The sequence below is a fragment of the Dermacentor silvarum genome, chromosome 3, assembly GCF_013339745.2.
Source record: "Dermacentor silvarum isolate Dsil-2018 chromosome 3, BIME_Dsil_1.4, whole genome shotgun sequence".
In the NCBI taxonomy this organism is placed as follows: Eukaryota; Metazoa; Arthropoda; class Arachnida; order Ixodida; family Ixodidae; genus Dermacentor; species Dermacentor silvarum.
In genome coordinates, this window is record NC_051156.1 from 227,307,830 (window position 1) to 227,335,211 (window position 27,382).

The window sequence follows — 27,382 nt, forward strand, 5'->3', positions numbered from 1 at the left end:
CTTAGCAGTGGACCTAATTAGGTTATTGCAAATAATAATCCTGAATGACAAGCAGCATATGAAAGCCATGAAGGGCAGCGGCTGCAGATTTCTGATTACCTTTATTAGTGGCTCACATGACCACTCTGCTGAGTCAGCCAATACCAACAGAAGCATTTGCTGTCGCTCACAAATGGTTCCAAATGTGTTTCTGCCAACCTAAAGCGTTGCTAAATTCAAACATTAAATATTTCTATATTATATAACATCTCTCTAGAAGCTTCAGAACATTTGTTGTGTGCCAAGTAATGACAATGTCACACAGGAAAAATGTGAAAGCTTTGCTAGAAATCAGTCTGGAATTCTGCCTATGACTTAGACTGGCTCATTTTGAGCGGTAGATGATAAAGAACAGAAGCGAGCAAAAGGAATCATTTGGCCCAGCAAAATTTTCAGGGTACCCTACAGTGCCACAAGAAAGCTTCTGCCAGCAATGGAAATTGAATGCCACATTTGAAGACAAGTCATGCGAACCTGGTACAAGCTACTGGATATAAAGTTTGAATCTCCTAATACCGATACGCAGAGCATCAAAATACATTTTGCCCTCAATTTAATTTCAATGAAAATACTGTGGTTTTTCGCAAATCTACTAATTTATAAAATTAGAATTTAAGAATGGTTGCGAGACGTTCCTTCACCGCTAGAACAAGTACTAGGAGAAGGCACTGCCACCACACCCATTCACAGCAAGTAGAGGAGCAGAAGAAAGAATAGGTGGTGTCCAAAAAGTCCACACAGGTTTTACCAAGTGAAACGTGTTTCTGGCTCCTACAATCACTTCCGACGCCTGCAGTACACAAAAGCATAGCCTTAGAGATTGGCTTCCATTAGTCTGAGGAAATCGTTGCTTGGGATGAGATTTGGACACCACCTCTTGCTAATTCTTGGCGCAAGCACACACACACACACACATTGCCATGGTAACGGGACTTTGCAGAGATGCCACAGAAGGAGCTACACTACTTCTGCCATGAACAATAAGGCTTCCGCTGAGAAGATGCATCATTGAATATCAAGTTAACTGAGCCATATGAATTGTTTGTGCCTCTTAAATATCCTTTTTCTCATCAAGAGCGCACATTCACTGCTGGACCCATTGGTCGATAAGAGAACCAAGTAAAGGTGTGCTTACTGAAGCACTATAGCATGCGACTACAGCTGCCAATGTCACACTATGTAGTGAAAGCAAGCAGTATAGCTTCATTCGCTAAATGCATGAAATCTAGCATTTTACAGGACTGCAATCTGATTAGAGATAAATCGCTGGACAGCAGACTTTCGTTAATTCGATCCCGACCGAAGGTCCCAGCCGGTGCCCATGCAATTCTATGGGCCCACCCTTTTATTATTTCGATCCTAAAATTGGCCTTCACCGCATAATTAGAACTTAACAAGTCCGTACGCAGGAGCGAGACTCCAATCGTGACCCCAATAGCAACCGTTTAGTGCCATCTACCTCGGCAGAGCTTAGAAAACAGTGAATGTGTTGAACACAGGTCACCACCCATTGAAAACGCCCATCCCGGCTCATCCTAGGAAGATTTTTAAGCAATCATGATAGCTCACACTGTTTGATTACTCTATGTATGGATTTTTTTTTTCCCCCCCCCATGAAAATCAGGCTGGAAATTGCCTGCGTGGTGCAATCGGGTACAAAAGCAAAACTGCCTTCGTGGGGTTCCTTTCCTTGCTAAAAATTCGGGTGCGTGTTAGATTTTTACTTTGTTTAGGAGGTTTAGTGTCATTTCTATGTTAGTTTTCTACTTTCGACACATAGAAAGTGGGCACGCTTTTGATATGAGGGCGTGTCAGAGTCTGGCAAATGCTGCCTAATGAATCGGCAATGTGTTTCGCCGTTTTCTCTGCATCTTGTTTAATTTGGCCCATCAGATAATTTTATCAATTTTGACGGTCCCGGTAAGGTCGAACTAACGGAAATCGACTGTAGTAATTCAGAATGGGTTTGTAAGATGGCCATTTCTATCTGCATCACCTACTCCTGTTGACAATGCATGCATTAGCTATCCTATAAAGAGCTGATTTGCATGAACCAAATTTATTTTTTTCAGTAGGCAAGAAGCTGCTCAAATGCCAAATTCATGGCTGATACCACCCAACACTGCAATGTTTAACAATTATGACAACAAGACAATGGCAACAACTGGCCTGTGATACTTACAGCGTGTACATGATGACTCCACAAGCCCAGCTGAAAACAGAAGAGACTACTAATAAGACGTGTTTGTAATGGGCTGGAACTGCCATCATGCAGATTGAAATATTCCATGGTGCATCACAACAAAAAGGATTTGTAATGTCTTTCAATACATACATGTCAACCTGCTTGTCATAGCCCTCCGAGCTTTCATACATTGATGCCTTCAGCAGCTCAGGTGCCAAGTAACCAGGTGTACCACAGAGTTCTGCAACATCAGCAGGTGCAAGTTTTATTTAATAGCAATTTATCTTGCATCTTTTAGTGAAACAATAGTATTATGGCTCATCGAGCACTTTGGCCTGGCCGCTATTACTTCTCTGGTGAACACACTCTCCCCTCAGCTCTGAAATTATCTACCTCATCAAAATGCACCCAGTCCTCTGGCATCCTTTGCAAGTGCCACATTCGATCTCTGTTCATGCGCTGAGCCTTACATTCACAGCTTGTAACTTCTGCAGACTGCCTCTTCTCTGATGATGCTACACTACGATACAGAGCAATTTTGAGCATTCCTGCATGCCCTCACAATGAGGCAGCTGCTACAGGCAGCCTGCCTGCAATACAGCACAGATGCAGCTGGATCACCACTGGTGTCTGCACCAGACCGCTGCCGCATGTAGCTTCCAGTCAAATTAAGAAAAGCAGCATTTATCGGAACCATTTCACTAAGGCTTCCTGTGCGAGTTGGATCTGCATAATTTCTTGTCTTGTCCTTGCCATGGTTCTCACTTTTCCTTTTAAGTGATACATGAAACAATGTGTACTTTGTCACTTCACTTTGACTGAATGCTTGTACCATTCTCACTTCACACATTTGTGCAAATGCATCGAAATCAACGAGTGTCTGATGCTATTTTTTCAAGTGTAAACATTTGCTGGGACCAGGCAACACGTCTAAATTATCCAATTTTCGATATTAACAAGAGCATAATTAATTTAATGATGTACTTAATACATACCTGTTAAAGTTTCACCTTCTGCTAGCTGAGTAGCAAAACCAAAGTCAGTGACCTTCACATTTAAGTCATCATCCAAGAGAATGTTTTCTGGCTGAAAGGAAAGCTCAAGCATCAGAACAAAGCAATAGCAAGCAATATTACACGAAAAACTGAAACTAAATTATTTAGCAAAGATAAGATGGAATCAAGTCCTGCCACAAACACAGTATTTAAAAATGTTCCTCTATTTGGCTATACTTCAAAAAGCAGAATAAAAATTTCATTGTTTTTTCACATTTATGAATGAAGTTCTTACACATTCAAATTTGCATTCTGAGTAGCACTTAACAAAACTCCTGGCAAATGTATTCAATCTCGTAAGCTTTAAAAAAATCAAAGAATTTTTTTTATGTGTTCTGCCGAAGGGGTGAGTGCAACATGTTGTGTGCTAGAGTTTTATGTACAATTTGTGCAATGTACTGTTTCCATGTCGCAGATACAGTAACACGTAATACAAATGGGTAGAGAATTAGAACACACAGAAGTTGCATTAGCACTGTATACACACAGTACAAGTGTACCCATGTAATACAGTCGAACCTCGTTACAACAAAATAACATTTCACATGAAATTAACTGCACATGTGATGGCGCCCCTTTTATTTTTTCCAGATGAACAAGGCAAGCAATGGTCCCAAGTGTTATATTCAGCAGTACACACCCCAAAAGATCTGTTCTTGTGAGATTTCACTGCGGACAAAGCACACTTAATCTTTTCTTAATGTGGTTGACCTAAAAATACAAGGAGACATGCGACACACTGCGTCCCTCCACACTGACACGATCCTCCAGCTTGATCAACGAATGTGGCTCTCCTAGTGATATCAGTGGTGACATCAGAAATAATGCTGCTTTCAATTAAATATGTCTTCCTGCTAACTGCACCATTCGTTTGCCAGTAAATGTTGATTGCCAACATTAAACCTTGTGCCTATTCAGCAGCAGGTGTGCTGGCTAGGGGTGTGCGAATATTCAAACATGAGTGGAAGAGTCTTTTGCTATTTGATTTGAGAATTCACTATTCGAAGTTGTTGAATATTCAGTCCATTCTAATACTATAAGGGACAACAGCAATTGTAGTCTACAGAGATAGAGATTTACTCTTCTAATTAATTCTGCTGCATGAGAACCACAGTTGTTGATCCAGATGAACCAGTTCCGGAGCAAGTGCAAAGAGCACATTACTCCTGCACAACAGCTTCTAGTTGTGAAATAAGGATGTCTTGCCTTAGGCAGCCTAAAATTTGATGTTTTGATTTATGCAAAACATTTTTTATTTGGCCAATCTTATCATGTTTGATTTGATGAAAATGATCGGTAGTGCTGCAGTATTGTACTTTGTTAACTTGCTATGGCACTTTGTCACCAGATGCACTTAGTGGCTACACGAAATGCATCTGCTGATGTGCTGTTCCTTTGTTCCGTTACTGTTGTAGTCAAGGTGCACCAGATGTAATAACATTACTTTTGTGTCTCATTTAAAGGCTTCTCAGTTGACTTATAACAGCATTAGATGTATCAACTGATGCAAATTAGCCTTTCTCTGCCAAATGAACTTCACAAAACCTTTGTATTTTATGATCAAACCTCTTGGCACGAAAACAATGGACGATACCGAAGGGATACAACATATTGAAGCACTATCCCCTCAGTGTTTCTGGGCTAAGAAGTTTGATCATGAAATCCCAGCTAGCCTGGGGCGATATTCTGTAAGAGTCTACCTAGTGGACTGTCCATTTCGCCATTTCGGCGACCGTTGATTCGCTGCTGCTTGACGTGCAGGAAGGTGCCAGCCAGTCTCCTTCCTGTACGTCAAGCAGCAGCGAATCAACAGTCACCGAAATGGACAGTCCACTAGGTGGACTCTTACAGAATACCGCCCCTGATCTCTTACACTGCTTTATATATCAATTTGTTGGGGAAATTGAAAAAGTTCAATTAAATTAGTAAATTTCACTATTGAAACACCCCTTGTGTTGTCCCAATGTATTTTACGCAGCAGAAAACAGGATGAACAAGCAAAATGGTGACTTGTCATTGTCATCCCTCTGCCTGACGTTCTGAATTTTCCGTGCCATGCGATGAATTATGCCATACCAACGAGCCCAAGTATCTGCCCTTGTACTGTTCCAATTTTTGCACTAATTTAAGAATGGCCAGTGTAACAGGAGAATGTAGATGCACATGCCGTCCTCAGCCTGCTGCATCACTTACTGTCTAATGAGGGTCAAAACCCAAAGAAAGGTTCTCATTGTGCTATCCCAAGCAAGAATCGTTATGTGGCATCACACAACTCCAGGTCTAAAATTTTTAAAGTATAAAGTATGGTTTGAAAAAATCACTGGAGTGCAGCTGTTGCAGTACAGCAGTCAATGCAGGATATGACGATTGCAGGAGAATGCATCTTGACACCCAAAAACCTTTCAGTTGAAATTGCTTGAGATTTAACGCAATGAGGACCACTTGCATGTGGCTTTCAGCGCTGTGTAAAAAAAATAAATACAGTGCAGACCACTTATAACGTAACAGCTTTTAGCACGGGACCACTTATAGCATGGGTTTTTTTGACCACCGATACAGCTCCCATAGAACTCAATGTATAGGCGGACCGTTCATTGCGTAGGCGCGCGAAGCAGAATACTGGTTATAGCACGGATTTTTATAACTCCTGTGACTTACGTTATAAGCGGTCTACACTTACTACAACCTGCTTTTATATTAAGCACTTAGCACCTACACAGCAAAAGTAACTCACTTTTAGGTCTCGATGAACAATGCCTTTTGAGTGTATGAACTCGACAGCTTCAAGAAGTTGCTTCATGATACTCCTACATAGAAAAAATAATTATATATATATATATATATATATATATATATATATATACACGCACAGTGAGGCGCTCAACACAAAACTACAAGAAGACAAGAAGGGAGACACACACCAGCGCTGCACTTTAAAAACTACACTTTATTTCTGCAACATAAGCAGAAATAAAGACTTCTCCAAGGTGTATTGAAATATCAAAGTGCCTAAACTTTACAGTTCCATCATCAGAAAGGAGGAATGTATTACTAATATAAATTGTGTGATATCAAGAAATCAGTGTTCCAACTGGCATGCCAATCACAGCTCTGCTACTATGTGACCACAGAAGGCTGCATCCAGTAGCTGTCAAAGAATCAAAAGGTTGAGTAGTGAAGGCTTAAAAATAGAGTTCTGAAATGGGCCACATGGAGGTGCTTCAAGGTACAATAAGAACTACTGTAGCCACATTCCTCCATCACTCTTTCCCTATGCATTCAGACAGCATTCAGGCACTCAGGAAGCACACAACCTCGAAGTAAATGCCAATGCTGCATATGTAATGAGTGAATACACAGTCTGTGCCGCAGTGCGTAACTGTGCACAGAATGACAAAAACACATAATGGAAAATGAGTTGTGTTTACAAAGTGACTGCTTTCATCAACAAAAAGCACACACCATTAAAGCTAGAGCTACAGTCAAACTTCGATGTAACTCACATTCGGTGTAAATCCCCCCCCCCCCTCCATGTCCAATCACTATAAAAGTAGTACACACAAACATGAACACACAAACAAATTCGCAGTTGGCACATGAAGCACAGGTGCAAACAACGCTGATATAATACTATATACACGTTTGCAAAACTTGTGTTCCATGTAAACAGATGCGTACTTACCTTTCCTGCGGATTTCCCGTTTAGAACACGAAGTGCGAAGCAAACTCATTCAATATCACAGGGTACATTGTTTGGAGATGATAAGACTCTCTTTGCAGTTTGCACACACACACAAAAGAAATATGCTTGTACATTGGACCTCACAAACATATAAAGGAGTACATTTATGAATTACCTCTGCATAATGTATTTGCACGATTCTAATGTGCTTTTTTGAATAAAAGGTGCATTGAAATTTGCATGCGCGTTAAATAGTAACTAATTCTACTCAAAATCAATAACGACACTATTTTTATTTTAAAAAAGAAAAAACTATGCAAGATAGCCACACTGCCATCGAAAGGGTCGTCTGAAGAAAGCGACGCTCCGAGACATCACAAGGTGGGTTCATGGTGTGTGGAATGCCCTCCCGCAGACGATGGTTGCAGGAGCCTTCAAGAAGTGTGGCATTTCTAATGCATTAAATGGAACTGAAGGTGACTATCTGTGGTCGGTAGACAGCGAAAAGGGGATGTCGTCGGACTCCGATATCGACCAGCTGCTAAGATTCAGCTGTGTGTGTGTCTGTATGTTCCATAATATCATTTCAACATGGTATGCGTTGACTCTGGTTTCGTTTCGCAAATACGGTATATACTTCCCCAACATTCTTACCGCTAGCATATGTAATCTTAGCTGCATCTACACGAACTTTGCTTCGCTAGTAACCGACGCCACATATGGCCTTACGTTTTTGCATTTGTTATTGCAATAGGGCACTAAAATAAAGCCTGACCAATCAAACTTTAGATTTATTGGCTCTACTCTCCACAAAACTAAACAGTTTGTATCAGTGTTAGTTGTGTTGTTTACCTGCATTACAAAAAAACCGCACTATAAGTCCATTAACCTCTGTTTGACATATAACAATTCCTTCTGCATTGTGAAAAAGAAACATTATTACAGGTCAACTTTCAACTGCTGTATGTAATCGTAGAAGTAGTATCCAAAATTTATTTACTTTGTTTTTTTTTCCGAAAGGGCAACAACACTTGTGAGGTAGTCGAAGAGTTCCCCATGCCGACACCTAGAACAGGTAAACAACAAGTTGAGACATGCGAACTTGCACCGTCAGGAGCACAATTACAGACATAAGTATAATGTCGGCTCATATGTACCTCTAAAACGCACAGACCTCTGAATGATGTTCAATGGGTTGTTTGATTTTTCTTAAATTCCCTATACAGTTAAACCTGGATATAACGAAATTGACAAATTCCCGAAAAACTTCGTTATAAAGAGGATTTCGTTATATGCAGGTTCGGCACGAAAATTCGAAAAATAAACATTTACCGTATTTACTCGATTCTAACGCGCCCTCAATTGTAACGCGCACCCGTTTTCCGTTTTCGTCGAAGCACTCATCCTCGGAATGTCGCACCAGGTACCAGATGCGTGGACGCGTGTCGTTTCGCACAAGCGCGAGGCATCAGAAACGAAGAGCGAGCGTCACGATGGCGTCGTAGCGTCGTATAGTGTTACAGTAGAACCTCGCTGTTACGTTCCCGGGGGCTGCGTTTTCCCGGCTGTTACGTCGTTTTCGACCGGTCCCGGCACAGCTCCCATAGAACTCAATGCATTGGTAACCCCGCTGTTGCGTCGCAACTGTGGGACCGTTCCCGAATCATACGTTGCGAACTGCCACTCCGCGCCGGCCCGAGCGGCCATTTTGACTTTTCATGTCGCTTGGCTTGGTGGCTTGACGATGGCATTGGCCGCCCAAAGTGCCGGGGGCGACAAGTATGACGTATTTTGGTTTTCTGCCTGCAAAAGTATGGCCCTTGAGATCCGTATTTGCTATATAAAGATGGTGTCCATGACGCGTTGTGGCCCTAAAATTGGTTTTGGCTCATAGATATTCCGTATATAAGGGCACGGCCACGCTAGCGGCAAAAAACGCGCGTCATGCAGCGAGCGGCAAGTTGCCGCGCGTCAACGCCTTGCCGCGAGGCCACCGTGGCACGCGCGTCTCGCCGCGCGGCAGCGCGATAGATCTCCCGCGCTCTCCGAACGGGCGAGCAACACCGCGAGCGCTCGTTGTTTCATGCGAGAGACGACGATCGTCGATTGAAAACCCGGCGCGGACCGGCAGCGTTCCGGTTGTGATGGCTCCGTGACGTCACCCTCGTTGCTCCTTGATTGGTTCTTCATCTCGCGGCACGCGGCATTTGCCGCAGAGCCCATTTCGCGCGGCAGGCCGCAAGACCCCCGATTCCTGCCGCTATGGCCGCGCGCGGCATGACGCATTGCCGCGCGTTTCTGACGCGCGTTTTTGCTGCGTGTTTTTGCTGCGTGTTTTTGCCGCTAGCGTGGCCGTACCCTAAAGTCCAAGGGCGATAACGCAGTCGCCGCACGCCGTATGCTGTATGTGCGAGTGAAAACGTTCCGAGGGGAGCCGACGACCGCGTCTAAATCTCGTGCGCGCAAGAAAAGCAGGGAGGAAGCGCGCCTTCTTCCGTTGCGCTCGAGGCACCGGCGAGGGAGCTAGGGGGGAGGGATAGCGGGGCGGCACGCGGTCGCGCAGGCCGTATCTTGAAAGCGATCTGCGTTGGGGCAGAGTCTAGCAGTGTAGGTGCGTCGGCGGCTCGTAGCTTTCTGCGTGCCGTGTGTTCTCGGCGCTCAATTTGCGTTGAAGCGATAGACAACAGCACGAAGATCACTTCGCTCACTTCTCCAGCGGCGCTTCCACACGCCGCCAGCGTTTCACAGCACGTGTCCGCGCTCATCGAGTCTGATGTGCCACAGCGTGTACCAGCGCGTCGGCAACATCAGCTGGAAAAGGAGAGAGTGCCGGTTTGGAGGGCTAGGCCAGCTGCAGCAAGCGGCAGGATCAGATTTGAATGAAGGGAGGGGGAAAGGTCACGCCCGCGGCGGCAAGATCGCCGTGTCGAGGGATGCAGGGCCGCCTTGCACACGTGCGCTCTCTTCGCATTCCATCGCGGCGGAGAAGGTGCTTCTGGTTGCTGCTTGTGCAAAAATGACAAAATTTGGGGCGAAATCTCTAGGTGGTCGGAGGGGGAAATTCGTTATATCGAGGGGGTCTCCCACTGCCACTTCGTTACGTAGAGGTCTCAAATACATGTGCTTCTATGGAGTAACGGCGGGGAATCGAAAAACTTCGTTATATCCAGAAATTCGTTATATGGAGGTTCGTTATAAGCAGGTTTAACTGTATTTAGACTATCCCTTCTTGGCCCAATGGATATGTTTCAGCGTGACACAAGGGGTACAAAATTTTTCCTTATGTGTTTACGTACGTATGTGTCGTACTTCTCTGAGCCATATGCCTCTCACCATCACTGTTCCCTCGACAAACATCATACATTGCCTGACTCCTCGTGACGTTGATAAGTCAACATTAGACAGAATTGTATGCATTGCACTTAGTTGCATAGCATTTATTGAACTGCTTCGGTTCACACAGATTTTAACATTTGCAATCGATCTGCATAGCTTTGTTTGCATCTGCTGGCGGCATTCAGAAGAGCACACTGGCCAGTTAGAGTCTTTCCATACATCTCAAGGGCACCGTTGAGTCCTTGTACAAAATTAGTTCATACTGTTTTCCTCCAATTATTGTTTGGTTATGGAAGTGAACATGAACTGCTTCAAACTGGTTTGAAACATTATTTTTTTGCTGTGGAGTTGAACCAGAACTGCACTGGTTTTGCTGAATCGGGATGAAAACAGAAATGAGAAAAGTTTTGGTTAGACACTCTGCTCCTGTCATATGAAGCACTGAGCGATGTCACAAACTTATTGTTTTCGCTCACATGTGTACATGCCAAGGGTAATTTACCCTTTTTACTCGATTATTAAGCTGTTACGATTATAAGGTAAGGGTGCAGAGGGGCAACCCAAGAAAAAGAACTTAAGTATGCACACTGAAGCGATATACAGTAGCCGATGGATTATTCAGACTCGATGGGGATTGCCTGATATAATGAACAATCAGAATCTTCCAGAATAATCGATGCGATTTATATGCAAATTTCACCTTATGGTGCAAATTTTCGGCAGCGCGAAACACGGTTCCATAAAGCCACGCCATAAGGCAATATTTTGAAGTCACACCTGAAGATGAAATTCGCAAATAACCCTCACTCCACCTTTATTGTCAAACTTTTTGAATTCTCGGTGCAGGTTATACGCACAAATATACAGCACTGCCCTACCTGCCAAGGTTACAACCTGCTACAATTTGCACTGCCATCTAAAATCTGGATCGTTGCAAATTTGGCACTGCTGCCGCCATATTGAAACAGTAACTGAATCTATAAGCCTCGCATATTAACCCCTTAACTGCCATGAGAAATCTTCAAGAAAATTAATGAGAAGTGCAATTTTTTAAAAGCTGCATTTATGTTTTATTTTTTCTAAAAAAATTTCACCAGGACTGCCGGTAGTGCTTTCGCTGCTCTTATTGAAAAAAAATAACAATAGACATGTAATATTTATGTGTCAAGAGTTACAAGGCAGTGCAAACTTCGTCGTGACAAGTGAACGTTTCATCAGCAATTAAGGAGTCAAGGTGAGAGGGAGGCGGGAAATATGGCAGATAATTATAAAAACTGCCTACAAATAGCTTATACTTGATGATCGCGTTTGAAAAACCAGGTACAGCAAAATTAAAAAGTGCAACATTACATATCTGCGCACACCAAAATTCATTAGCAGTTGCTGCTCATTGCTCGTCTTAAAAGACTATCTTGCAAGACTTTGCGCATAATATATGACAGATGGCTTACAAGAACAAAAACCACAAAGCAAAGGAACACAGTGAAACAAATTAGTGTGTACGTGCACTTATCTTCTCTGTGTCCTATTCTCAAGCTGTTTTTTTATAGGGCTGTCTTGTTTCTGTGTTATAAATAGAGATCTCCTTAGACGACTTCGTATCTCGTGGAAGAATAAAACAAATTGCAAACAATACAGCATCCAAGATTTGCTTCGTACTCTCTGCAGAGTGTGCCAACAGCTGCACATGTTTTCAAATGTGTCAGGGTGTTATCGAGTAGGAAGTGTGCCTCCAATTACAGGGCAGTTCAATTCTTGTTCATGGCACCGTGACATGTTCCTTATTACTCATTTCATGTTTCCACCATTGTTTAGTAATTCCTTAATTTTTAATAACTAAATATGTCACTTATTTTCTGCTTGTCGATCAATTTTCTCAGTGCAGTCAATTCAACTTAATCTGTAGGATTAAACAATTTCATACTTTTGCATTTCTTTATTTGGTTCTTCATTGCTCAGGCCAGTTTGTATCTTTCCTGTCTTGGTATCTGATGCAGTCAGCTATCAAAATTATAATAAATGAAAGGATCTGCGTTAAACTATCACAATGGAATGAAATGTGAATAGCATGGTCCGCAGTACATGTTGCACCATCTACCAGAGCCCATGAGGAACTTCTGCACATTTGTAGTTGGGCTAAAGTGTTCGTGGCTTCGCATCCTGCTCTCATCTTCTTGACCGTTGCTTGACATTTCATCTCATCAAATCCGTAGTGTAACTGCATGTGTGTAGCAGATTTTCATGGGTGCTGTTAGACAGCGCACTATGAACTGAAAGACACATGGTCCTCTGTTTGCATTTCTGTTGCGATGGTCCATGATGCTGTGACACTTGCTAAGATCTGGACAATGCAATGCTGTTAGATTGGACTAGTTGGCATTCCGTTCAAGATTTCTTGAGTGTGCAAGAAAAAAACAAACAATGGGTGCAGAAGGTATGAAACATAACCAAGTGTCTGTGTGTGTGTCACATCTTCTGCATGGTTCTTCTAGTTTCCTTTACGAAAAGTTTAAACAATAAAGCTTAGTGTCAAGAACATCTGATTCACAGAACAAAATATTGTACTCACAGCTCCAGCACTAGGAAAATAAATGTTGTCGATTCAAACACATCGTGCAGCTCAACTGCAAATAAAGAGGAAGTTAAATGCAGGCTTTTAAAATAATAATTGTAATAGGTGCTTACACACAACATATTGTGAAATTATGGTACAATGAAACCCACAATTTGGCATGCATACTTGAAGGGGAAGTCCTTAAGGTTTGTAGTCTAAAAAATTACATTGTGGGTTTAATGTCTCCAAACTGCACAGTGGGTTATGAGGAACACCGTAGTGAATATTTCTTTTTTTTTTATTTTGATTGCAAAATTACACTTGCACATTCTCTTGTGTGTGAAAAAAAAAAAAAAAGTGTTTCTCCAGCCAGAAGACGGCAAAAAATTATTCTAATTGAGGCATGGTAGATGTAGGGGCTTCATTCTTCTATTCATGCTTTAATGATGAGGCTCACAACCACAAGTTTTGCCCAGATGGCAAGCTTTCTTGGTGTAACAATTGAGCACTAGCCCTGGCTGAATCAGCACCAGCTCATTCTTCACTCTTCACCAGTGCTCATACGAATGCTATACTTCCTACATATGAGAGGCTGACAAGTGAAAAGCTGTTGTCTCATTGTATTCAAGGCAAACACACAAATGTGCCCGAGTCTCCTAACAGTAAGTTGTTGTGCCCCAAAGAAGATTTGCTAAACGCAGTGTTGTGGAGATGGTCACTTTTATTGCCATACTGTGGTTCAACAAAGGCTCTGAAAAGGTTCTATACAGGAGTTGGGTGCATTCCAATCCGGGAGTTGACCATTCTGAGCAACCAGAGAAAATCAGAGCAAAATCGAAAGAATCTCTGGAACACAGCCAGCTGAAGCTAAATCTCGTCACTGCAGTGTAGCAAGGAAAGCCTGGCTAGAGGAGGAAGCTCGCAAGGCTTCTGAGGGCACCAACTATACAGTAGAAGAATTTTCAAGTTTTATACTTCTGGAAAGACTGGTCTGCATTTGGCCAAACTTCATGCAAATTGATCATTTGCAATAGTAATAAACATGTTTATAATCTCTCTTTTATTATTTTTTTCAATCTTACGCTGTTTTCAGTACTTATGCACAAAAATTCTTGTACCTAATTTAATTCAATCTTGGCCATATTTTGCATTCATACGCACAGAAATGTGTAAAATGCAAGTATCTACGCTTTACTGTTATTTGCAGCAATTGCAGTCATGTGCACTTTAGGAAACCAATCAAGGTTCTCGATAACTATAGTGGAGAATAAAAATATTGATCTTGAATAAAAACGTTCAAGAAAAAAATTTCTGAGCTTATTTGCAATTATTTGTTTATAAGGAGCCCCAATTGAGGCTATTTTATAACACTCTCCCAAACCTTGCACAAGAGACCCTACATTTTCCACTTGCAAGAAGCGCTTCAAAGATGTTGAGAAACTAAAATCATATTCGAAAATAGGACTCTATATTGTGTGTGGTTCCATCCAATTAGCTTCACTGTTAAAAAAAATAGATATCTGAGGCACATCCTCTCTTAGTGGGACACTAAATAGAAAAACGATTTGAATTATATTTGTTAATTAAGCTTTGTAAAATTGATAACAAAAAAAATAAAAAAAACACTACTATCGTGAGAAGTGGCTTGGCTGGCCAGAAAAGACGCACAAACGAAACTGCCGCTTCCTAGAAGTTCCCGTTCTAGCTTGCCATGACGTCATGGATTTTGACAGCACCTGCCTGGGCCCAGTTATTGGCAAAGATGGATTGCACCGAATTTTACGTAAGTCACAGAATCAGCTTAGCAGGTTCCGAGAAATTTTGCTGCGTTACAACAGCTTGGAAAGTCTGATTGAAAACTTTGATTTTTTATGATCACGACAAAATGCACGCACCTAGAAGTTTTGAAAGAACACTTTATCAGCCTAAGCTGACATAGTGTTTCTCCCTTTAACATGCACCCGAAATACGGCCATCATAGCTAGAAATCAAATCCATGACCCCATACTCAGCAGCAGAATGCCGTAGCCACTGAGTCACAGTGGTTTCTAGAAATTGAATATTTAAAAGTTATGCAGTTATATCCACAGCCACTAACAGATCAATTGTGATGATAAAATATGTAGAGAACTACTTGGGCCAGTCATAAAGCACGAAGAAAAGAAATAAGACAAAATTGCGTTAACCTAGCCTGCGAACTATTTCCTCCTTGATGACTGCTAATGTAGAGAGGGGTCTAACTTTTGTTAACATAAGCTTTATGAAGTAGGAAACTGCATGTTTTTGAGACAACAAAGCGCAAGGCATGAATTATTTGTGCACACACTTTAATTTGCCAGATAAGTTGACAGCATGATAGCACCTACTGATATAGGGGTGACCAGCCACTCTCTTCAGCACTTCGATTTCTCTTTTCGTTGCCTGGTAGAGACTTGTTGGCCCTGACCCATCAGTATCTGAGCTGATATCGATTATCTTTGCAGCAAACTCCTCACCAGTCTCCTTGTCGATGCATCGTCTTACTGTACTACTTATCCCCCTGCAACAAGATATCAGGTTAATGGCACAGCATAATATGTAAAATGTCTAAAAGTGACAGACCCAGTGCTGTGACTAAATTTGTGCATTGTGCAGGCTGCAATAGTAACTACAGTAGCCACAAAATTTTTCACGTAACTTCAAGAGCAAACCCACAGTACATTTTTTTACTATAAAAAGGGAGCCAAGAAGGTGGCGGAAAAAAGAAAAAGAAAGAAAGAAAGTTAGACATAGAAACAGGATCCTATTTGTGGCGAGAAAAAAAAAAAAGAAAACGACCGAGAAAGTTAGATATAGAAATAACACCCTATTTCTTTTCATTTATCAGCCTCATTTGCACCATACACGTGGAAACAGTGCTTATGCAATACATCAGGGGAAAAGTACTCTATTGTGCCGCTGCTACAGCTGGCACAATAGGAAGCAACATTTTTGCGGTCCGCATTAATGAACTTCAACCACACCATGCTACACCGAGATTCGCACGCAACGTGTCCCGTTGTGTTTGCTTGAATGGCGTACGCTAAAGTTGTCCAGACGTCGCCCGCAACTTCTCCCCCCAGCCAAGAGAGAGAGAGAGAAAAAATTAAAAAAAAAAGTTTACCTTCCCAGGATCTCTTTTGGCTCATACTTCGCGTAGAATTCTTTAGCGACATCCTTGTCAGGAAGATCATCCTCTTGACGATCTTGCAACTTCGGAGCAACCATCACATCGGCTTTGACCTACCTGAAACCAACGTGCAACAATCTTACAAACGAAGATATGACACCGGGCGTGCTTTTCATTGCAGAAGGGTTGAAAATTGAGCTTGGTGGTACATTTTCAAACGTACTTGGAGGAGCGCTAAACGATGGAACGCGGAAAGACAACACAAGGACATACAAGCTTTTCATACAAACTACACAAGCTCTGCTTATTAAGTAAAATAGTCACTTCTAGTAAAAACAATAGTGCACTGATTATTATCAATTTTTTTTTCTAAGCGATCATACTGTTCCGGATTTCAGGTTACAGAAGCAGCGCTTTAATGACAGCTAGTAGAACGCAGTTTCCTAGCCCATGCCACACCTCGAGAGAACCGACCTCCAACTATGACCGTGAAAAGACTATCACGCCAAGATGTTTAACAGGCTTCTAATTTTTAGTAGCGAGGTTGGGCATAAGACTCCGACTGCTACCACAGGACAATAGCCATCTTCTCCACTGCTTTGTCACAGGTGAGCTTCAACATTCCATTCCTTCGCTCACCACAAACAATCGAAGCTTAATTCCGCCCACGCTATTTTCGAGGCTTCATTCTACGAGAAGCGGTGGTAGCCCAGTCGCTCGACTTTCACTGAACACCACCGCAAATCTGAAAGCACCCTCCGTTGCACACTCAAAAGAAAACAAACCTCGTTTGCTGATGTTGGTAAGCAGATGGCGCAGCGGGCGCGCACTGGGGCCTTCGGCGCATGCGCTTGCCTCAGAGCACTGAGACCGCTGAGACCCATGCTGAGACCACAGAGTAATCGAAATATGTGTGTCATGTCCGTCATGGAGGAGATGTCAGGTTAATATCCAAATTGGCTTCTGAAATAACCGGCAGCTCTAACTAACAACGGCTAACCCGCTTCACTAACATTGAATAACGATGAAATTTCAACTTGACAGAAGAGCTGCCGTTGACTTGTGAAAGCTGTCTGAATGTGATTGAGGACGACGAGTATTTGCAGGCACTTCACACGGTGTGGCATACCGATTGTTTCAGGTGAGTGGTCAATTCCTCTTCTCTGCCTTCACAAAATTAACTAAAAAAACGTGAGGCTCTTTTATTAAGGGTGTAATATAGCGGCTTTTTCTTTCGCCAAAGTTTCAGACAGCATCTATCTTTATTTATTTCATTGTTTTGCAATTTTGACCACGCTCCTTCATGTCAACAAGAACTCGTGCTTCGCTCTTGATTGCGTAGATGTTTAACGTTAAAGTAATCTCAGTGTGTTTGGTGACTTTGGACGTTCTCGTGCTAAAAATAATCGAATTTTGAGCTTTGTTTGTGCCGTCGTTCACTTCAAACCTCAGACTATACTCGTAACCTTCATTGAACGTCTGTTGCCATTGCACACAGTACCATTAACGCTGACCTGCGTCCCGGCTGGTCCCGGAAATGGAAAAAGAGAAGCACTTCACCGTAGGTACCGTGGGTTGTCACATGTTGCGCTTGGTTCCGCGGCCCAGTGCATTGGTGCTGCCGACCTCCGCAAGCGTTGGCCCAGATGCATATACCGCGGTGGCTAGCGTGTCCTTTGCTCAACTCGTACGAGCCAGACACTTTATTGTGGCGCTGTGCACGCGCTGCTGCCAAAGACGCTGTGGGTTTCTCGTGAGTCATCGTATGTATATCGATTGGGATCAAAGTGTGCAGTCGTCGAACAGCAGCTTCGGGTATCTTCCTGTGCGTGTGCGCGCGCGTCACACTTCCCTAGGAATTTAATCTCAGTTGTCCACGTCGCCCTCTGTACATTCTTTGCGTAGTGCGCATCTGACGGCACCGCCGAATGGGATGTTCCGCGCTCTTTCTCTGAAGCCCTTTGCGCCCAGTTCCGCTCCCCGTTAACTTTGTCGTTTCTCGGTGTTTTCAACTATTGTGCAATGCAGACTGTTATCTCAATTTTGTGATGTCAAATTTCCTGTCACAAGTAGGCGTCGTGAAAAGCTCAACTAGAAGTTGAACTAGAAGTCAGCCGTGAGCAGGTGCTTTCAGCCACGACTGAACGGGATTGGTTTCGCTTTTTGTTAGGCCATGTGCACTTTCTCATGTGATGGCATTGAACAGCAGTTTCGTTGACAGCATGTTCGTATGTTTTCTTTTTTTTTTTCTCCTGTGCATATGAAGCTGTGCTGAGAAGGCATTTGGCATATTTTGCTAGTCTTGCTCTGTCATACTGCATATGAACCTTGCCATGTTTCACACTGTAGGAAAAATTTGCTAGCCATATCCACATTTCTGCTTTTTCTGTTGGCATTGCTAGAGTATGTGTATACTGAGCTTCTTCATCTTTTTGGATGGACATTGGGGGAAGGCAGGGACACTTCATGATTATTTGCAAGTTCACATTTATTCTTGCTTGCTTGCTCAGTTTTCTTCCAAAGGAGATAGGTCAAAATATCCCAGGGTTTACAATCTTCCTCCCACTGCAAAACGAGCATTTTTTTCCAGAATTTAAAAAAAAAATTTTTTTTGTCACAGGCATCATACTGTTATCAGGAGTTCAAAAGTATATTATTATACCACACAGGTGTTTTGTTACCACTTCGTCGTACAAACCAAATTTCACAGCATTGATGAATAATGGTTTGTGTGTTTGTAGGGAACACAGCACTCTCGAAATGTTTTTTTTTTTGGGGGGGGTCTAATGACTGGCCCTATTGACTTCTTCTTTCTCGGGTTTTACGTGCCAAAACCAGTTCTGATTATGAGGCACGCTGTAGTGGAGGGCTCCGGAATAATTTTGATCACCTGGGGTTCTTTAACGTGCACTACAACGCAAGCACACGGGCGTTTTGCATTTCGCCTCCAGCCGGGATTCGATCCCGCGACCTCGTGCTCAGCAGCGCAACACCTTAGCTGACTGAGTCGCCCCAGCGGGTGGGCCCTATTGACAATTGTGAGCATATCGCAGCATTCAATTTCATGCAGAATTGCACGCTTTACCTTGAGACCCATAAGTCGGCCACGACGAAGCTGATATGCAGCGTTGACATTTGTGCGCCTATGATAGACCATACTGGTGGAGATGTTTGTGCCACAAAGACGCTATAAACAATGAATGCACAAGATTAGGGGTTGGCATTATGTTTAAAATAAAATGCTAGTGTGATGCAGAATGTCACTGGCCTGCTCTGGCTACTTGCTGCCACAAAAATTTCTACATTGTTCTTTCTGTTGTAAACAGAAAGTTAAAGCGGAATATTTTAAAGTATGCAATTTTGTGGTATTAACATAAGAAAACTTACGTTCGCTTGTAGGAAAGAGTACAAGTGCAATTGGCACTTGTCTGGTACATGGAAGATGTTCTGTTGTGTGTCTGGAAGTATTCCACAACTCAGCCATTTATAAGATGTAATGTGAATCCCAGTAGAGTGCATACTTTCAGTGCAACAGGCTCTGAAAGGCCATGGTACAGACCTGCAGTTGTTGATGAGTCATTTAAAATGCAGCTGGCAAGCTTCCCTTGTGGTGTTTACTTCAAAATGCATCTGATTTTATCTTATTCAGTTTCGTTTGCATCTGTTCTCCAGCCTCTTAACATCTGCCATGTTAGGCTTGCTGAAAGGGTGGGCTGTACCTGCCTTATTATTTCTAACGTCGATGGATAATTGATTACTAAAACAAAAAAATTTGAAAGCTGCTAACTAGGCATACTCTTATGTGCTTCAAACTTGTTTCTGTTAATGTATTTGCATGAGGGACATTCTCCTCTTTTCACGATCATGTTGCACATTCGCACATATTATACTTGCATGTTTTGTTTATGTCGAATGACCACTTGAGTCACTGAAATATCTTGGAAGAGAGTGGTGGTTTTCTTAACTGCGGCATGCATTTCAGGTGCTCCGTGTGTGATGTTTCCTTGAACAGCTGGTACTTTGAGAAGGATGGGATGCTGTTCTGCAAGAGTGACTACCTGTCTAACTACGGCGAGGTGTGCCAAAATTGCTCAGAGATTATTACTGGCCCAGTCATGGTAAGCTTGATAAGCAGCTTTAGAGAAGATATTTCTGAAGGGGCACCTGCTTTATTTCTGTTGTAGTACTTTTAAGCTGTTCTTTCGTGTCTTGTATGTGGTTTATTTTAAGCCAAAGTATATTTGTACAGTAACAAATGAAGCTGCATTTGTAAATGTTATGTTGCATACTATGATGTTTTAGTACTGCTTTATTAAGGTTGTTGCAAATATTTCTGAAACAATTGGCTTATGTGCCTTTATTTGCCAAAGAATTGACTTAATATTTTAACATGACTTAGTTAGCTGAAGTAAATATCAAGTGTACTTTGAATAAAGGTATATGCTTCCATGGTTCCTTAATTTGTATGCACATTTTCTAGGTTGCAGGAGACCACAAATTTCATCCCGAGTGCTTCTGCTGTGCAAGCTGTAATGCATTTATTGGGGATGGAGATGCATATGCTTTAGTAGAGCGTTCCAAGCTTTATTGGTAAGTGGCAGAAATTTTGTTTTATTATGGCAGATGTTCCATAGTTGCATGTTTGAACAAGTAGTATCATAAATTTTGTAGTTAATATCATTTTTATGTGGGTGTGTGTCAGTTTCCATGAGAAACAGTTCTTGTGTGTTTTATGGGGCACTAAAGAGCAACAACCGATCAATTTAGTGGGATTCCTTGACAACTATTCTCACTCATTTGGTGTAGAAAATGAGGGCCAGACTTGACTTGCCTTTCTTGAATTTCGTGCTGACACTTCCACACCGGTACATCAGCATGACTTCATTGAATTTCAAGCTGTTTTCTCGTAGTTGGCCTGTTTCAGTGCAGGAAAAAGTGTCTAAACTGGCCGTGTTAGAGGGTTCCTAAACCACCCCTCGGGTTTGGTGAACAAATAGTCTGCAAATGGCATACGCTGCTGTGAACATCGCAGCCAAATTTTGCAGTCATGCATGGCGCATGGCGCTCGCACACGGAGCGCTAGGGCACCTTTTTCTCGAATGCGCTCTTTTCAGCAAATGCCTTCTGCTTACTCTTTTTGAGCTGCTATATTTCGTCATATAGCAGATTCCCATACGCGGCTTCTATTGGCCAATAACTGACATCAGTCAAGAAGGGTGTCGGGATCAGTGCACTTATTCCTACTGTTACTGTGTATATTTGTTGACGCAGTTTGATAAACAAGCTGAAGTAAGTGAAGATCTGCTTTCGAATTTCAATAGGAATCACGTCCTTCCGGAAGTATGACTATCATGCTATTGCCAACTAATGCTGAGCCGCTCTTGCCCGCATAAGAATGAAACTTTCGCCACACTGCTTATCAGTGTCTAGCTGCCGGGTCTTGCTAATTTGTATTTTGAATACTCAAGTAGCCTCGAACCACGCGAAACTTATGGTTGGACCAAGTATACACTTACCAGCACGCTCACTCCTGGTCGCTCCTGGCTATACGCTTTAGCAGACTTCATTTCATATCAAGCTGATGATGGTGCTTCAAAATGCGCTATTTGGATGTGGTTACTATCTGTTCATTAAGCTGGTGCAGGACAAAGCTAGTCCACATAACGTAGCACGGCCAGACGGAGCACGCAAGCGCACACTTCAGCCCTGTCGTGCTCATAGTTAGCCACTACAATTGCGTGCAGCTGTGTTTGCAGTGTAGCGTAGATACCGCGGCCTAGGGATGGTAATATCGATGAACGATTAATCGACTAAAAGTACGCCGCAAAACGATTAATTGTCATCGATGTCTACCTTTAATTTAATCGATTAAAGCAGTTCAATTAATCGTTTTCCAGACGGTGACTAAAGTGGCGTGAAAATTTTGAAATCGTAGTATAGAATGCGGAGTACGAGCAACGGCAGCGCGGTTGCGAATACTGAGAGCGACTGTTGACTGTTTTCCCGAGTCCTGCCGAGCTGGCCAAGTGCTTCCCCGCTTTACGCACGTGTCACACAAGGTGCCTGGGGGCCGGAGTGACGCCGCCCCAGTGGAGGAAGAAATGGACTAGGAGAGAGAATTACGTGAGGCTGCAAGTCTTGGCAAGCGAACTCACCGTCAAGCCATTTATTTCGCTTTTTACCTCGCAGTATATAGTCAGCACGTGACCCTGAGAGACAACGTATTGGCCGATAATGTTTGGTTCGCAGTAGTTTCAAATGGGTGCGCTCCCGTTCAGCTGCGCTACTGCCCTGCACCCGGCAGCATTAAACCTACCACGCGCTCTGATGTGGCGATCACGTGTTGCGCCGTTACTTCATGTCAGTCGTGCTGCGATGATATCTCCTAATTTCTCCTTCCTCCATGCCCACCCTCCTCAGTAAGTGCCATTTTTAACATTCAGGGTGTTCATTTTTAAGTTTTACGGAATTTTTAGAAATCGCCTGTGGCAGGTAGCGTTATTTTTATCATTGAGCTGGGTTATTCGATGAAGTGGACAGTAGCACGAGAAATCGAAACACATATTCAACTAATTAACAAAAATCACTAATTAACTTTAGTTTTTACTTTACGACACATATAGCAATTTACGAATTGTAGCCGGTGAGCTTGTCAGGCGTATCCACTTGGAATGAATTTACACAATGACACCAGCTTGGTGATATGCACCATCGTATACTCACCGTAAAAATGCACTGTTGGTCCACTTACTTTTTTACCAAAATGCATTGAAGTACAAAAGTAACTGGAACGCCCATGTATTTCGTCCCACCCTTTGAGAAATAATATTTCGAAACTGGTGTCATCCTGGAAATTCATTTCAAGTAGGTGCGTCTTGCAAACTCACCCGCTAAAATTAGTAAATTGCAATACGTGTCGTAAAGTAATTAACTAAGAAGTTCATTAGTCAATTTTTGTTAATTGGTTAAATATGTATTTCGATTTCTCGTGCTACTGATGTCCGCCTTTTCGAATAACCCAACTCAACGATAAGAATTATGCTACCTGCAACAGGCAATTTTTTAAAATTCCGTAAAAGTTAAATATTGTCACGTAGTAGTGACGGTGAAGGAAACAGTCGCAAAACTGTGAATGACGAAACGGATGTTTTATTGGGCGAACCTGTGCCCACAAAAGCAAGCTACACTCGAAGCACAACGATAGCGGCGAACACAGTCGCCGATCGTCGAAATCTGATCAGCGGCGAAACGCGTCGGCTTTTATACATAAAGTCATCGAAGGTTCCAGAGGTCATCCCTGGTTCCCGCGTGTCTTCCAGAAAGTACTAGACAATTTGCGTCGCTCATACAATCAGATTACATAAGCGTCCGTGACAGTATACAATGGAAAGAAGCATCGATAACGTTCGAGAAACTTCCGATACATGCAGGTGCGTCCTGCGCCGAGCGATAACGTTTAACATTTGTTAGCCGGTGAAAAGCGGTCACCGGGGAAAGATAAACAAGTACTCGTGTCAATATGAACACCCTGCATATTGCTTCACTAGTCCCTAGTGGCAATTATAGTTGACCTCAAACAAATTAAACATTATTCTTTATCAAAGTTTATACGCTTTTATTTCTTATCCTGGTTCCACCTTTCAAACGTTAAATAGGTAAAATAGGTGAGCAGATAACTGTGTTTCAGCCTTTTTAAAGCGCCCGAAAAAAAGTCGATTAATCGATTAATCGACGAAAAACCCCGCATCGAAAGCGATTAATCGATTATACGCTAAAGCGACGAACGATTAATCGTTAATCGATTAAAAAAATTCATCGACCATCCCTACCGCGGCCACCATGGGGGGGCCATGACGAGTGTGCTCGCTGAACTCGTGCGGCTCACTGAGGACAGCAGCATGCTCTGTTTGGTACAGTGAAAGCTCGATGATACGAATCTCACGGGGTCACGAAAAATATTCGTATTAGCCGAAATTCGTATCATCGAACCACAATTAAAACTACTGTCGAATCTCGATAATTCGAACTCGAAGGGGTCCGAAAATTTGTTTGAATTAAAAGGACGTATTATTGAAGTATTCGTGCACCATAGCACGATGCACGAACGGTGCGAGTCGTGAAATATCGCGGCGCGCAAGCGCATAGCAAGCGCGGGCCACGATATTGCCCACGCCGGCTAACGGTCGCTTCCCGATAACGACAAAAAACGAAGCTTCAGGGAGCGAGTGGGCGGCGCTGGCACACGGGTGCGCGCGGAGACCGTCGAAGGTGAGAGAAGAGGGCGTCAGGGAAGCGGATTTGGCCGCGTCAACTCCACCGCTTCGGTGGCTTCTCTCGCCCTCCCTCTCAACTCCCTCGTAGCTCTCTCACCTTCGACTCCGTGCACACATCTCCGTGCGCGCCCGCCGCCGTGCTGGCGCCAGCTTATTTTAGCCGCCCCCTAAAGTTTCGTTTTCTGCCGTTATCGGGAAGCGAGCGTTTGTGGGCGTGGCAGTTTCGTTGGCCCGACTGTGCCTCCGCCGCTGCTTCCCTCTGCGCTGCTGCCGCAGCGTGCAAGGTCAGCATGTGACTAGAAAATAGAGGAGAAGGGTTCACTGCCATTTTATCCGCGTGGCTGAGACGTCGGCACTAGTGTGTGCTAGAATACGGTTGTCTAGAACACTCTAGTCGGCACGTACACGCTTGTTCCGGCGCGATGCAGAAACAGCGACCTTGCAATTTGAGAGAGAAGGAAATTTCTGCCGTGGGTTCTTTTTTTTTTTTTCCCCGGTTCCTTCGCGCGCGGCATTGAGGGGGGTCTCCTGAACTTTTGCTCTATGGCGGTGTCGGAGCAATGCCGGTCGGAGGCACCGCCGCGTGATTTGGCGCGCTGCTAAGAGCATTGTCGGTGCGCGGTATGTTCGAAATAAGCGTGTTCGAATTCGCTTGCTTCGCGTTGACGTTGAACGAAAGCACGTTTTTCATGATAGTCTCGCTGTGCAACAATTGTGCTCAGTGTTGACGTTGCGAGGCCTAGCTCCTTAGCCAACTCCGTCCCGCTTCCTCTTTGGATCCTCATCGACCTTTCGAAGAATGTCTAATTTCTCTTTAAAGGAGAGTGCTTTCTGCTTGCGAGACATAGCTCGCTGCGACTAGGCAAAATGGCGTAAACACGAAGAACGAGGCCCGAAGCGCAGCAGCCACTCCATCTGACGGCTTGCAGAAAAGGGGGAAAAGTACAAAAGCACCAAAAGCGCCACCACTTCAAACTCTTCGCGCCCAGTCACGGAGTCCGTGCTGTCCGGCGCCGCGCCTCCGCACCAAAAGAGGAGAGAAAGCGCGTGACTGCGCGCTGTTCTCTTTCGTGGCCGTCGGTGAGGCGGCGTTTATTCGTATCAACCGACGCAGGCTGAAAATCGATTCGTAACAACCGTTCTCTAGCACGTTGCAAAGTAATGGGGCTCGGCCGGGACCACAGAAAAATTCGTATCATCGAGCTTTAACTGTATATGTGGGTGACGTTACTCAAGGCCCGAGTGCCAACATCTGACAAATAGGTCGTCTGCTTTCCGAGTTGCACACCTTCAAGTTGTGTTACCATCATGGTCAAAGCTCGTTACATTAGGAATCTTTTCAAATGCGAGTTCAGAGTGCGGCATACATCGCTTAGCTGATGTGCACACAGCCAACGTATTCGCATAAGCGAAGATGAACTTCGTTCCACCTTCGGAAATTGTTCGATTGTCGTAGAGATAAGTGCAAAACGAAATGTGCTAGTCATGTCGTTTGGTGCGAGAATAGCCGCACATAGCTATCTAGTACACTGTAGCACAGCAAAGGGATGAGACAGTGTGCTCAACTGTAAGCCGAGGGATAGACTCAGAGTTTGGTGCATTGTAGGCGCCAGAATCGGAAATAGTGGCGTCTATGGGAACATCCAAAATCAAACAGTAATATTCAGTAGGCAGAGCATTGTGGGCACCACCCCGCTCTTCCGTCGCCTTTTGCAGTTCAAGGCATTGAAGAAGGGTCAGGAGCTCTGCAAAGGGAATCGGGACGCAATCTTTAATTGCCAATAACGGTGGTTCTGTGGAATCTATTGAAATCCATTCTTCGGCAAAGTATTTTTGAAATAGTCTGTTTTAACTTCAGATGCATTTCTCAACTGTGGTAAAAACTGGTTCAATAAAACTTGTTGCTGGCCGAGTTGGTTCATACTTTGAGGAAAACAAAAATACTGTGCAAGATTCGAACAAGGACGAAGTGAGGGACACGGACAAGCGCTACGTTGTTCAGGCGCTTGTCCGTGTCCCCGCAGGGGCGTCTGCGCAAGCAGGCGTTTGGTGTGTTGCGACACCACGGACCCGAGCACACGAGGGTTGGACCCTCCCACGTTTAACCGTGCGTGGCTTAGCCATGTCCGGGGAAAAGGGGATCCTGGGGGTTGAGCCGATGCTGAGTGCTTGGACCTTTATGGACCCCTCGGCGGAGGCAACACACCCCTTTGGCCTCGGCTTCACGTAGACGGCACTCCCGGACTGACCCATCCGGGAGAAATCGGTAGTTGCCTTTTCCTATCCTCCTCTCCAACCTTCGTCTTTCTCTATTACTTTTAATCTTTCCTGTCTTCTTCTCTCTTCTTTATTACTTCCGATCTTCTTGGCAGCGAGGGTTAACCCTGTGTGAGTAGCCTGCCTAGGTTATTTCATATTCGGTTATAGTGGTGACGTACAGCTGGCATCTGCAGGGCCTATGTTTACAGGCACTGCAGCGTCCCGTAGTAGAACTCCATGGTGGGTGGGTGGCGTTTCTGCCGAAACATGAATATTTTCATGGCTAGTTCTTTTCCCGCGCTTTCTGATAGCCCCCAAAAGAGGGGGCGCACCGAAGAAGTTTTTTAATTTTTTGGCCGACAAGTCGAGAACTGAAAAGACCGTGAGATTGATCTCACCCTTTATTGTTGCAAATACTTTGACAGAGACTATAGGACCAGGTTACAAGGCGACGAGGATGGCCAGCTGTGACCTCCTGGAACTCCGCGATAAGAAGCAACATGATAAACTACAGAATCTAGTGTCGTCTGGAGACTTTCCTGTGACTGTGACCCCACACCGCACCATGAACACCACCTGCGGTGTTATTTCTGATGACGACCTGTTGGAGCTCACCGAAGATGAACTTTTGGAAGGATTCAAAGAACAAAATGTTTTGACTGTAAAACGAATCAAGATGAGGCGCGATGGCAAGGAGCTAAAGACAATACATATAATTCTTACTTATGGTTCTAGTGTTCTACCCGAGACCATTGAAGCCAGATACATTAAATTACGTGTCGGGCCATACGCGCCAAACCCTCTTCGATGCTTCAAGTGCCGAAGATTCGGCCACAGTTCGCAGAACTGCC

General features: G+C 43.7%; 2 protein-coding genes across 10 annotated transcripts in view; one reads left to right on the plus strand and one right to left on the minus strand.

Annotated features, from left to right (window-relative positions):
* The window catches only part of LOC119446828 (phosphorylase b kinase gamma catalytic chain, liver/testis isoform), a 31,232-nt gene extending 13,535 nt beyond the window's left edge, over positions 1-17,697 (minus strand). Inside the window, exons 1-9 of one of the 5 annotated variants that reach the window (XM_049664450.1) lie at positions 17,569-17,697; positions 15,994-16,116; positions 15,218-15,390; positions 12,867-12,921; positions 7,962-8,027; positions 6,014-6,086; positions 3,220-3,310; positions 2,375-2,465; positions 2,222-2,251 (exon numbers count right to left, since the gene is read on the minus strand). In XM_049664450.1, the coding sequence (XP_049520407.1) occupies positions 2,222-2,251; positions 2,375-2,465; positions 3,220-3,310; positions 6,014-6,086; positions 7,962-8,027; positions 12,867-12,921; positions 15,218-15,390; positions 15,994-16,097 (683 nt within the window). In that variant the 5' untranslated portion in view covers positions 16,098-16,116; positions 17,569-17,697. The other 4 variants (XM_037711391.2, XM_049664449.1, XM_049664448.1 and 1 more) reach the window with 4 other exon arrangements.
* The window catches only part of LOC119446827 (LIM domain kinase 1-like), a 72,023-nt gene continuing 61,514 nt past the window's right edge, over positions 16,874-27,382 (plus strand). Inside the window, exons 1-3 of one of the 5 annotated variants that reach the window (XM_037711390.2) lie at positions 16,874-17,140; positions 19,982-20,117; positions 20,480-20,589. In XM_037711390.2, the coding sequence (XP_037567318.1) occupies positions 20,034-20,117; positions 20,480-20,589 (194 nt within the window). In that variant the 5' untranslated portion in view covers positions 16,874-17,140; positions 19,982-20,033. Of the gene's footprint in view, positions 17,141-17,607; positions 17,753-17,822; positions 18,224-18,926; positions 19,038-19,981; positions 20,118-20,479; positions 20,590-27,382 lie in introns of those variants that run through there. The other 4 variants (XM_049664446.1, XM_049664443.1, XM_049664444.1 and 1 more) reach the window with 4 other exon arrangements.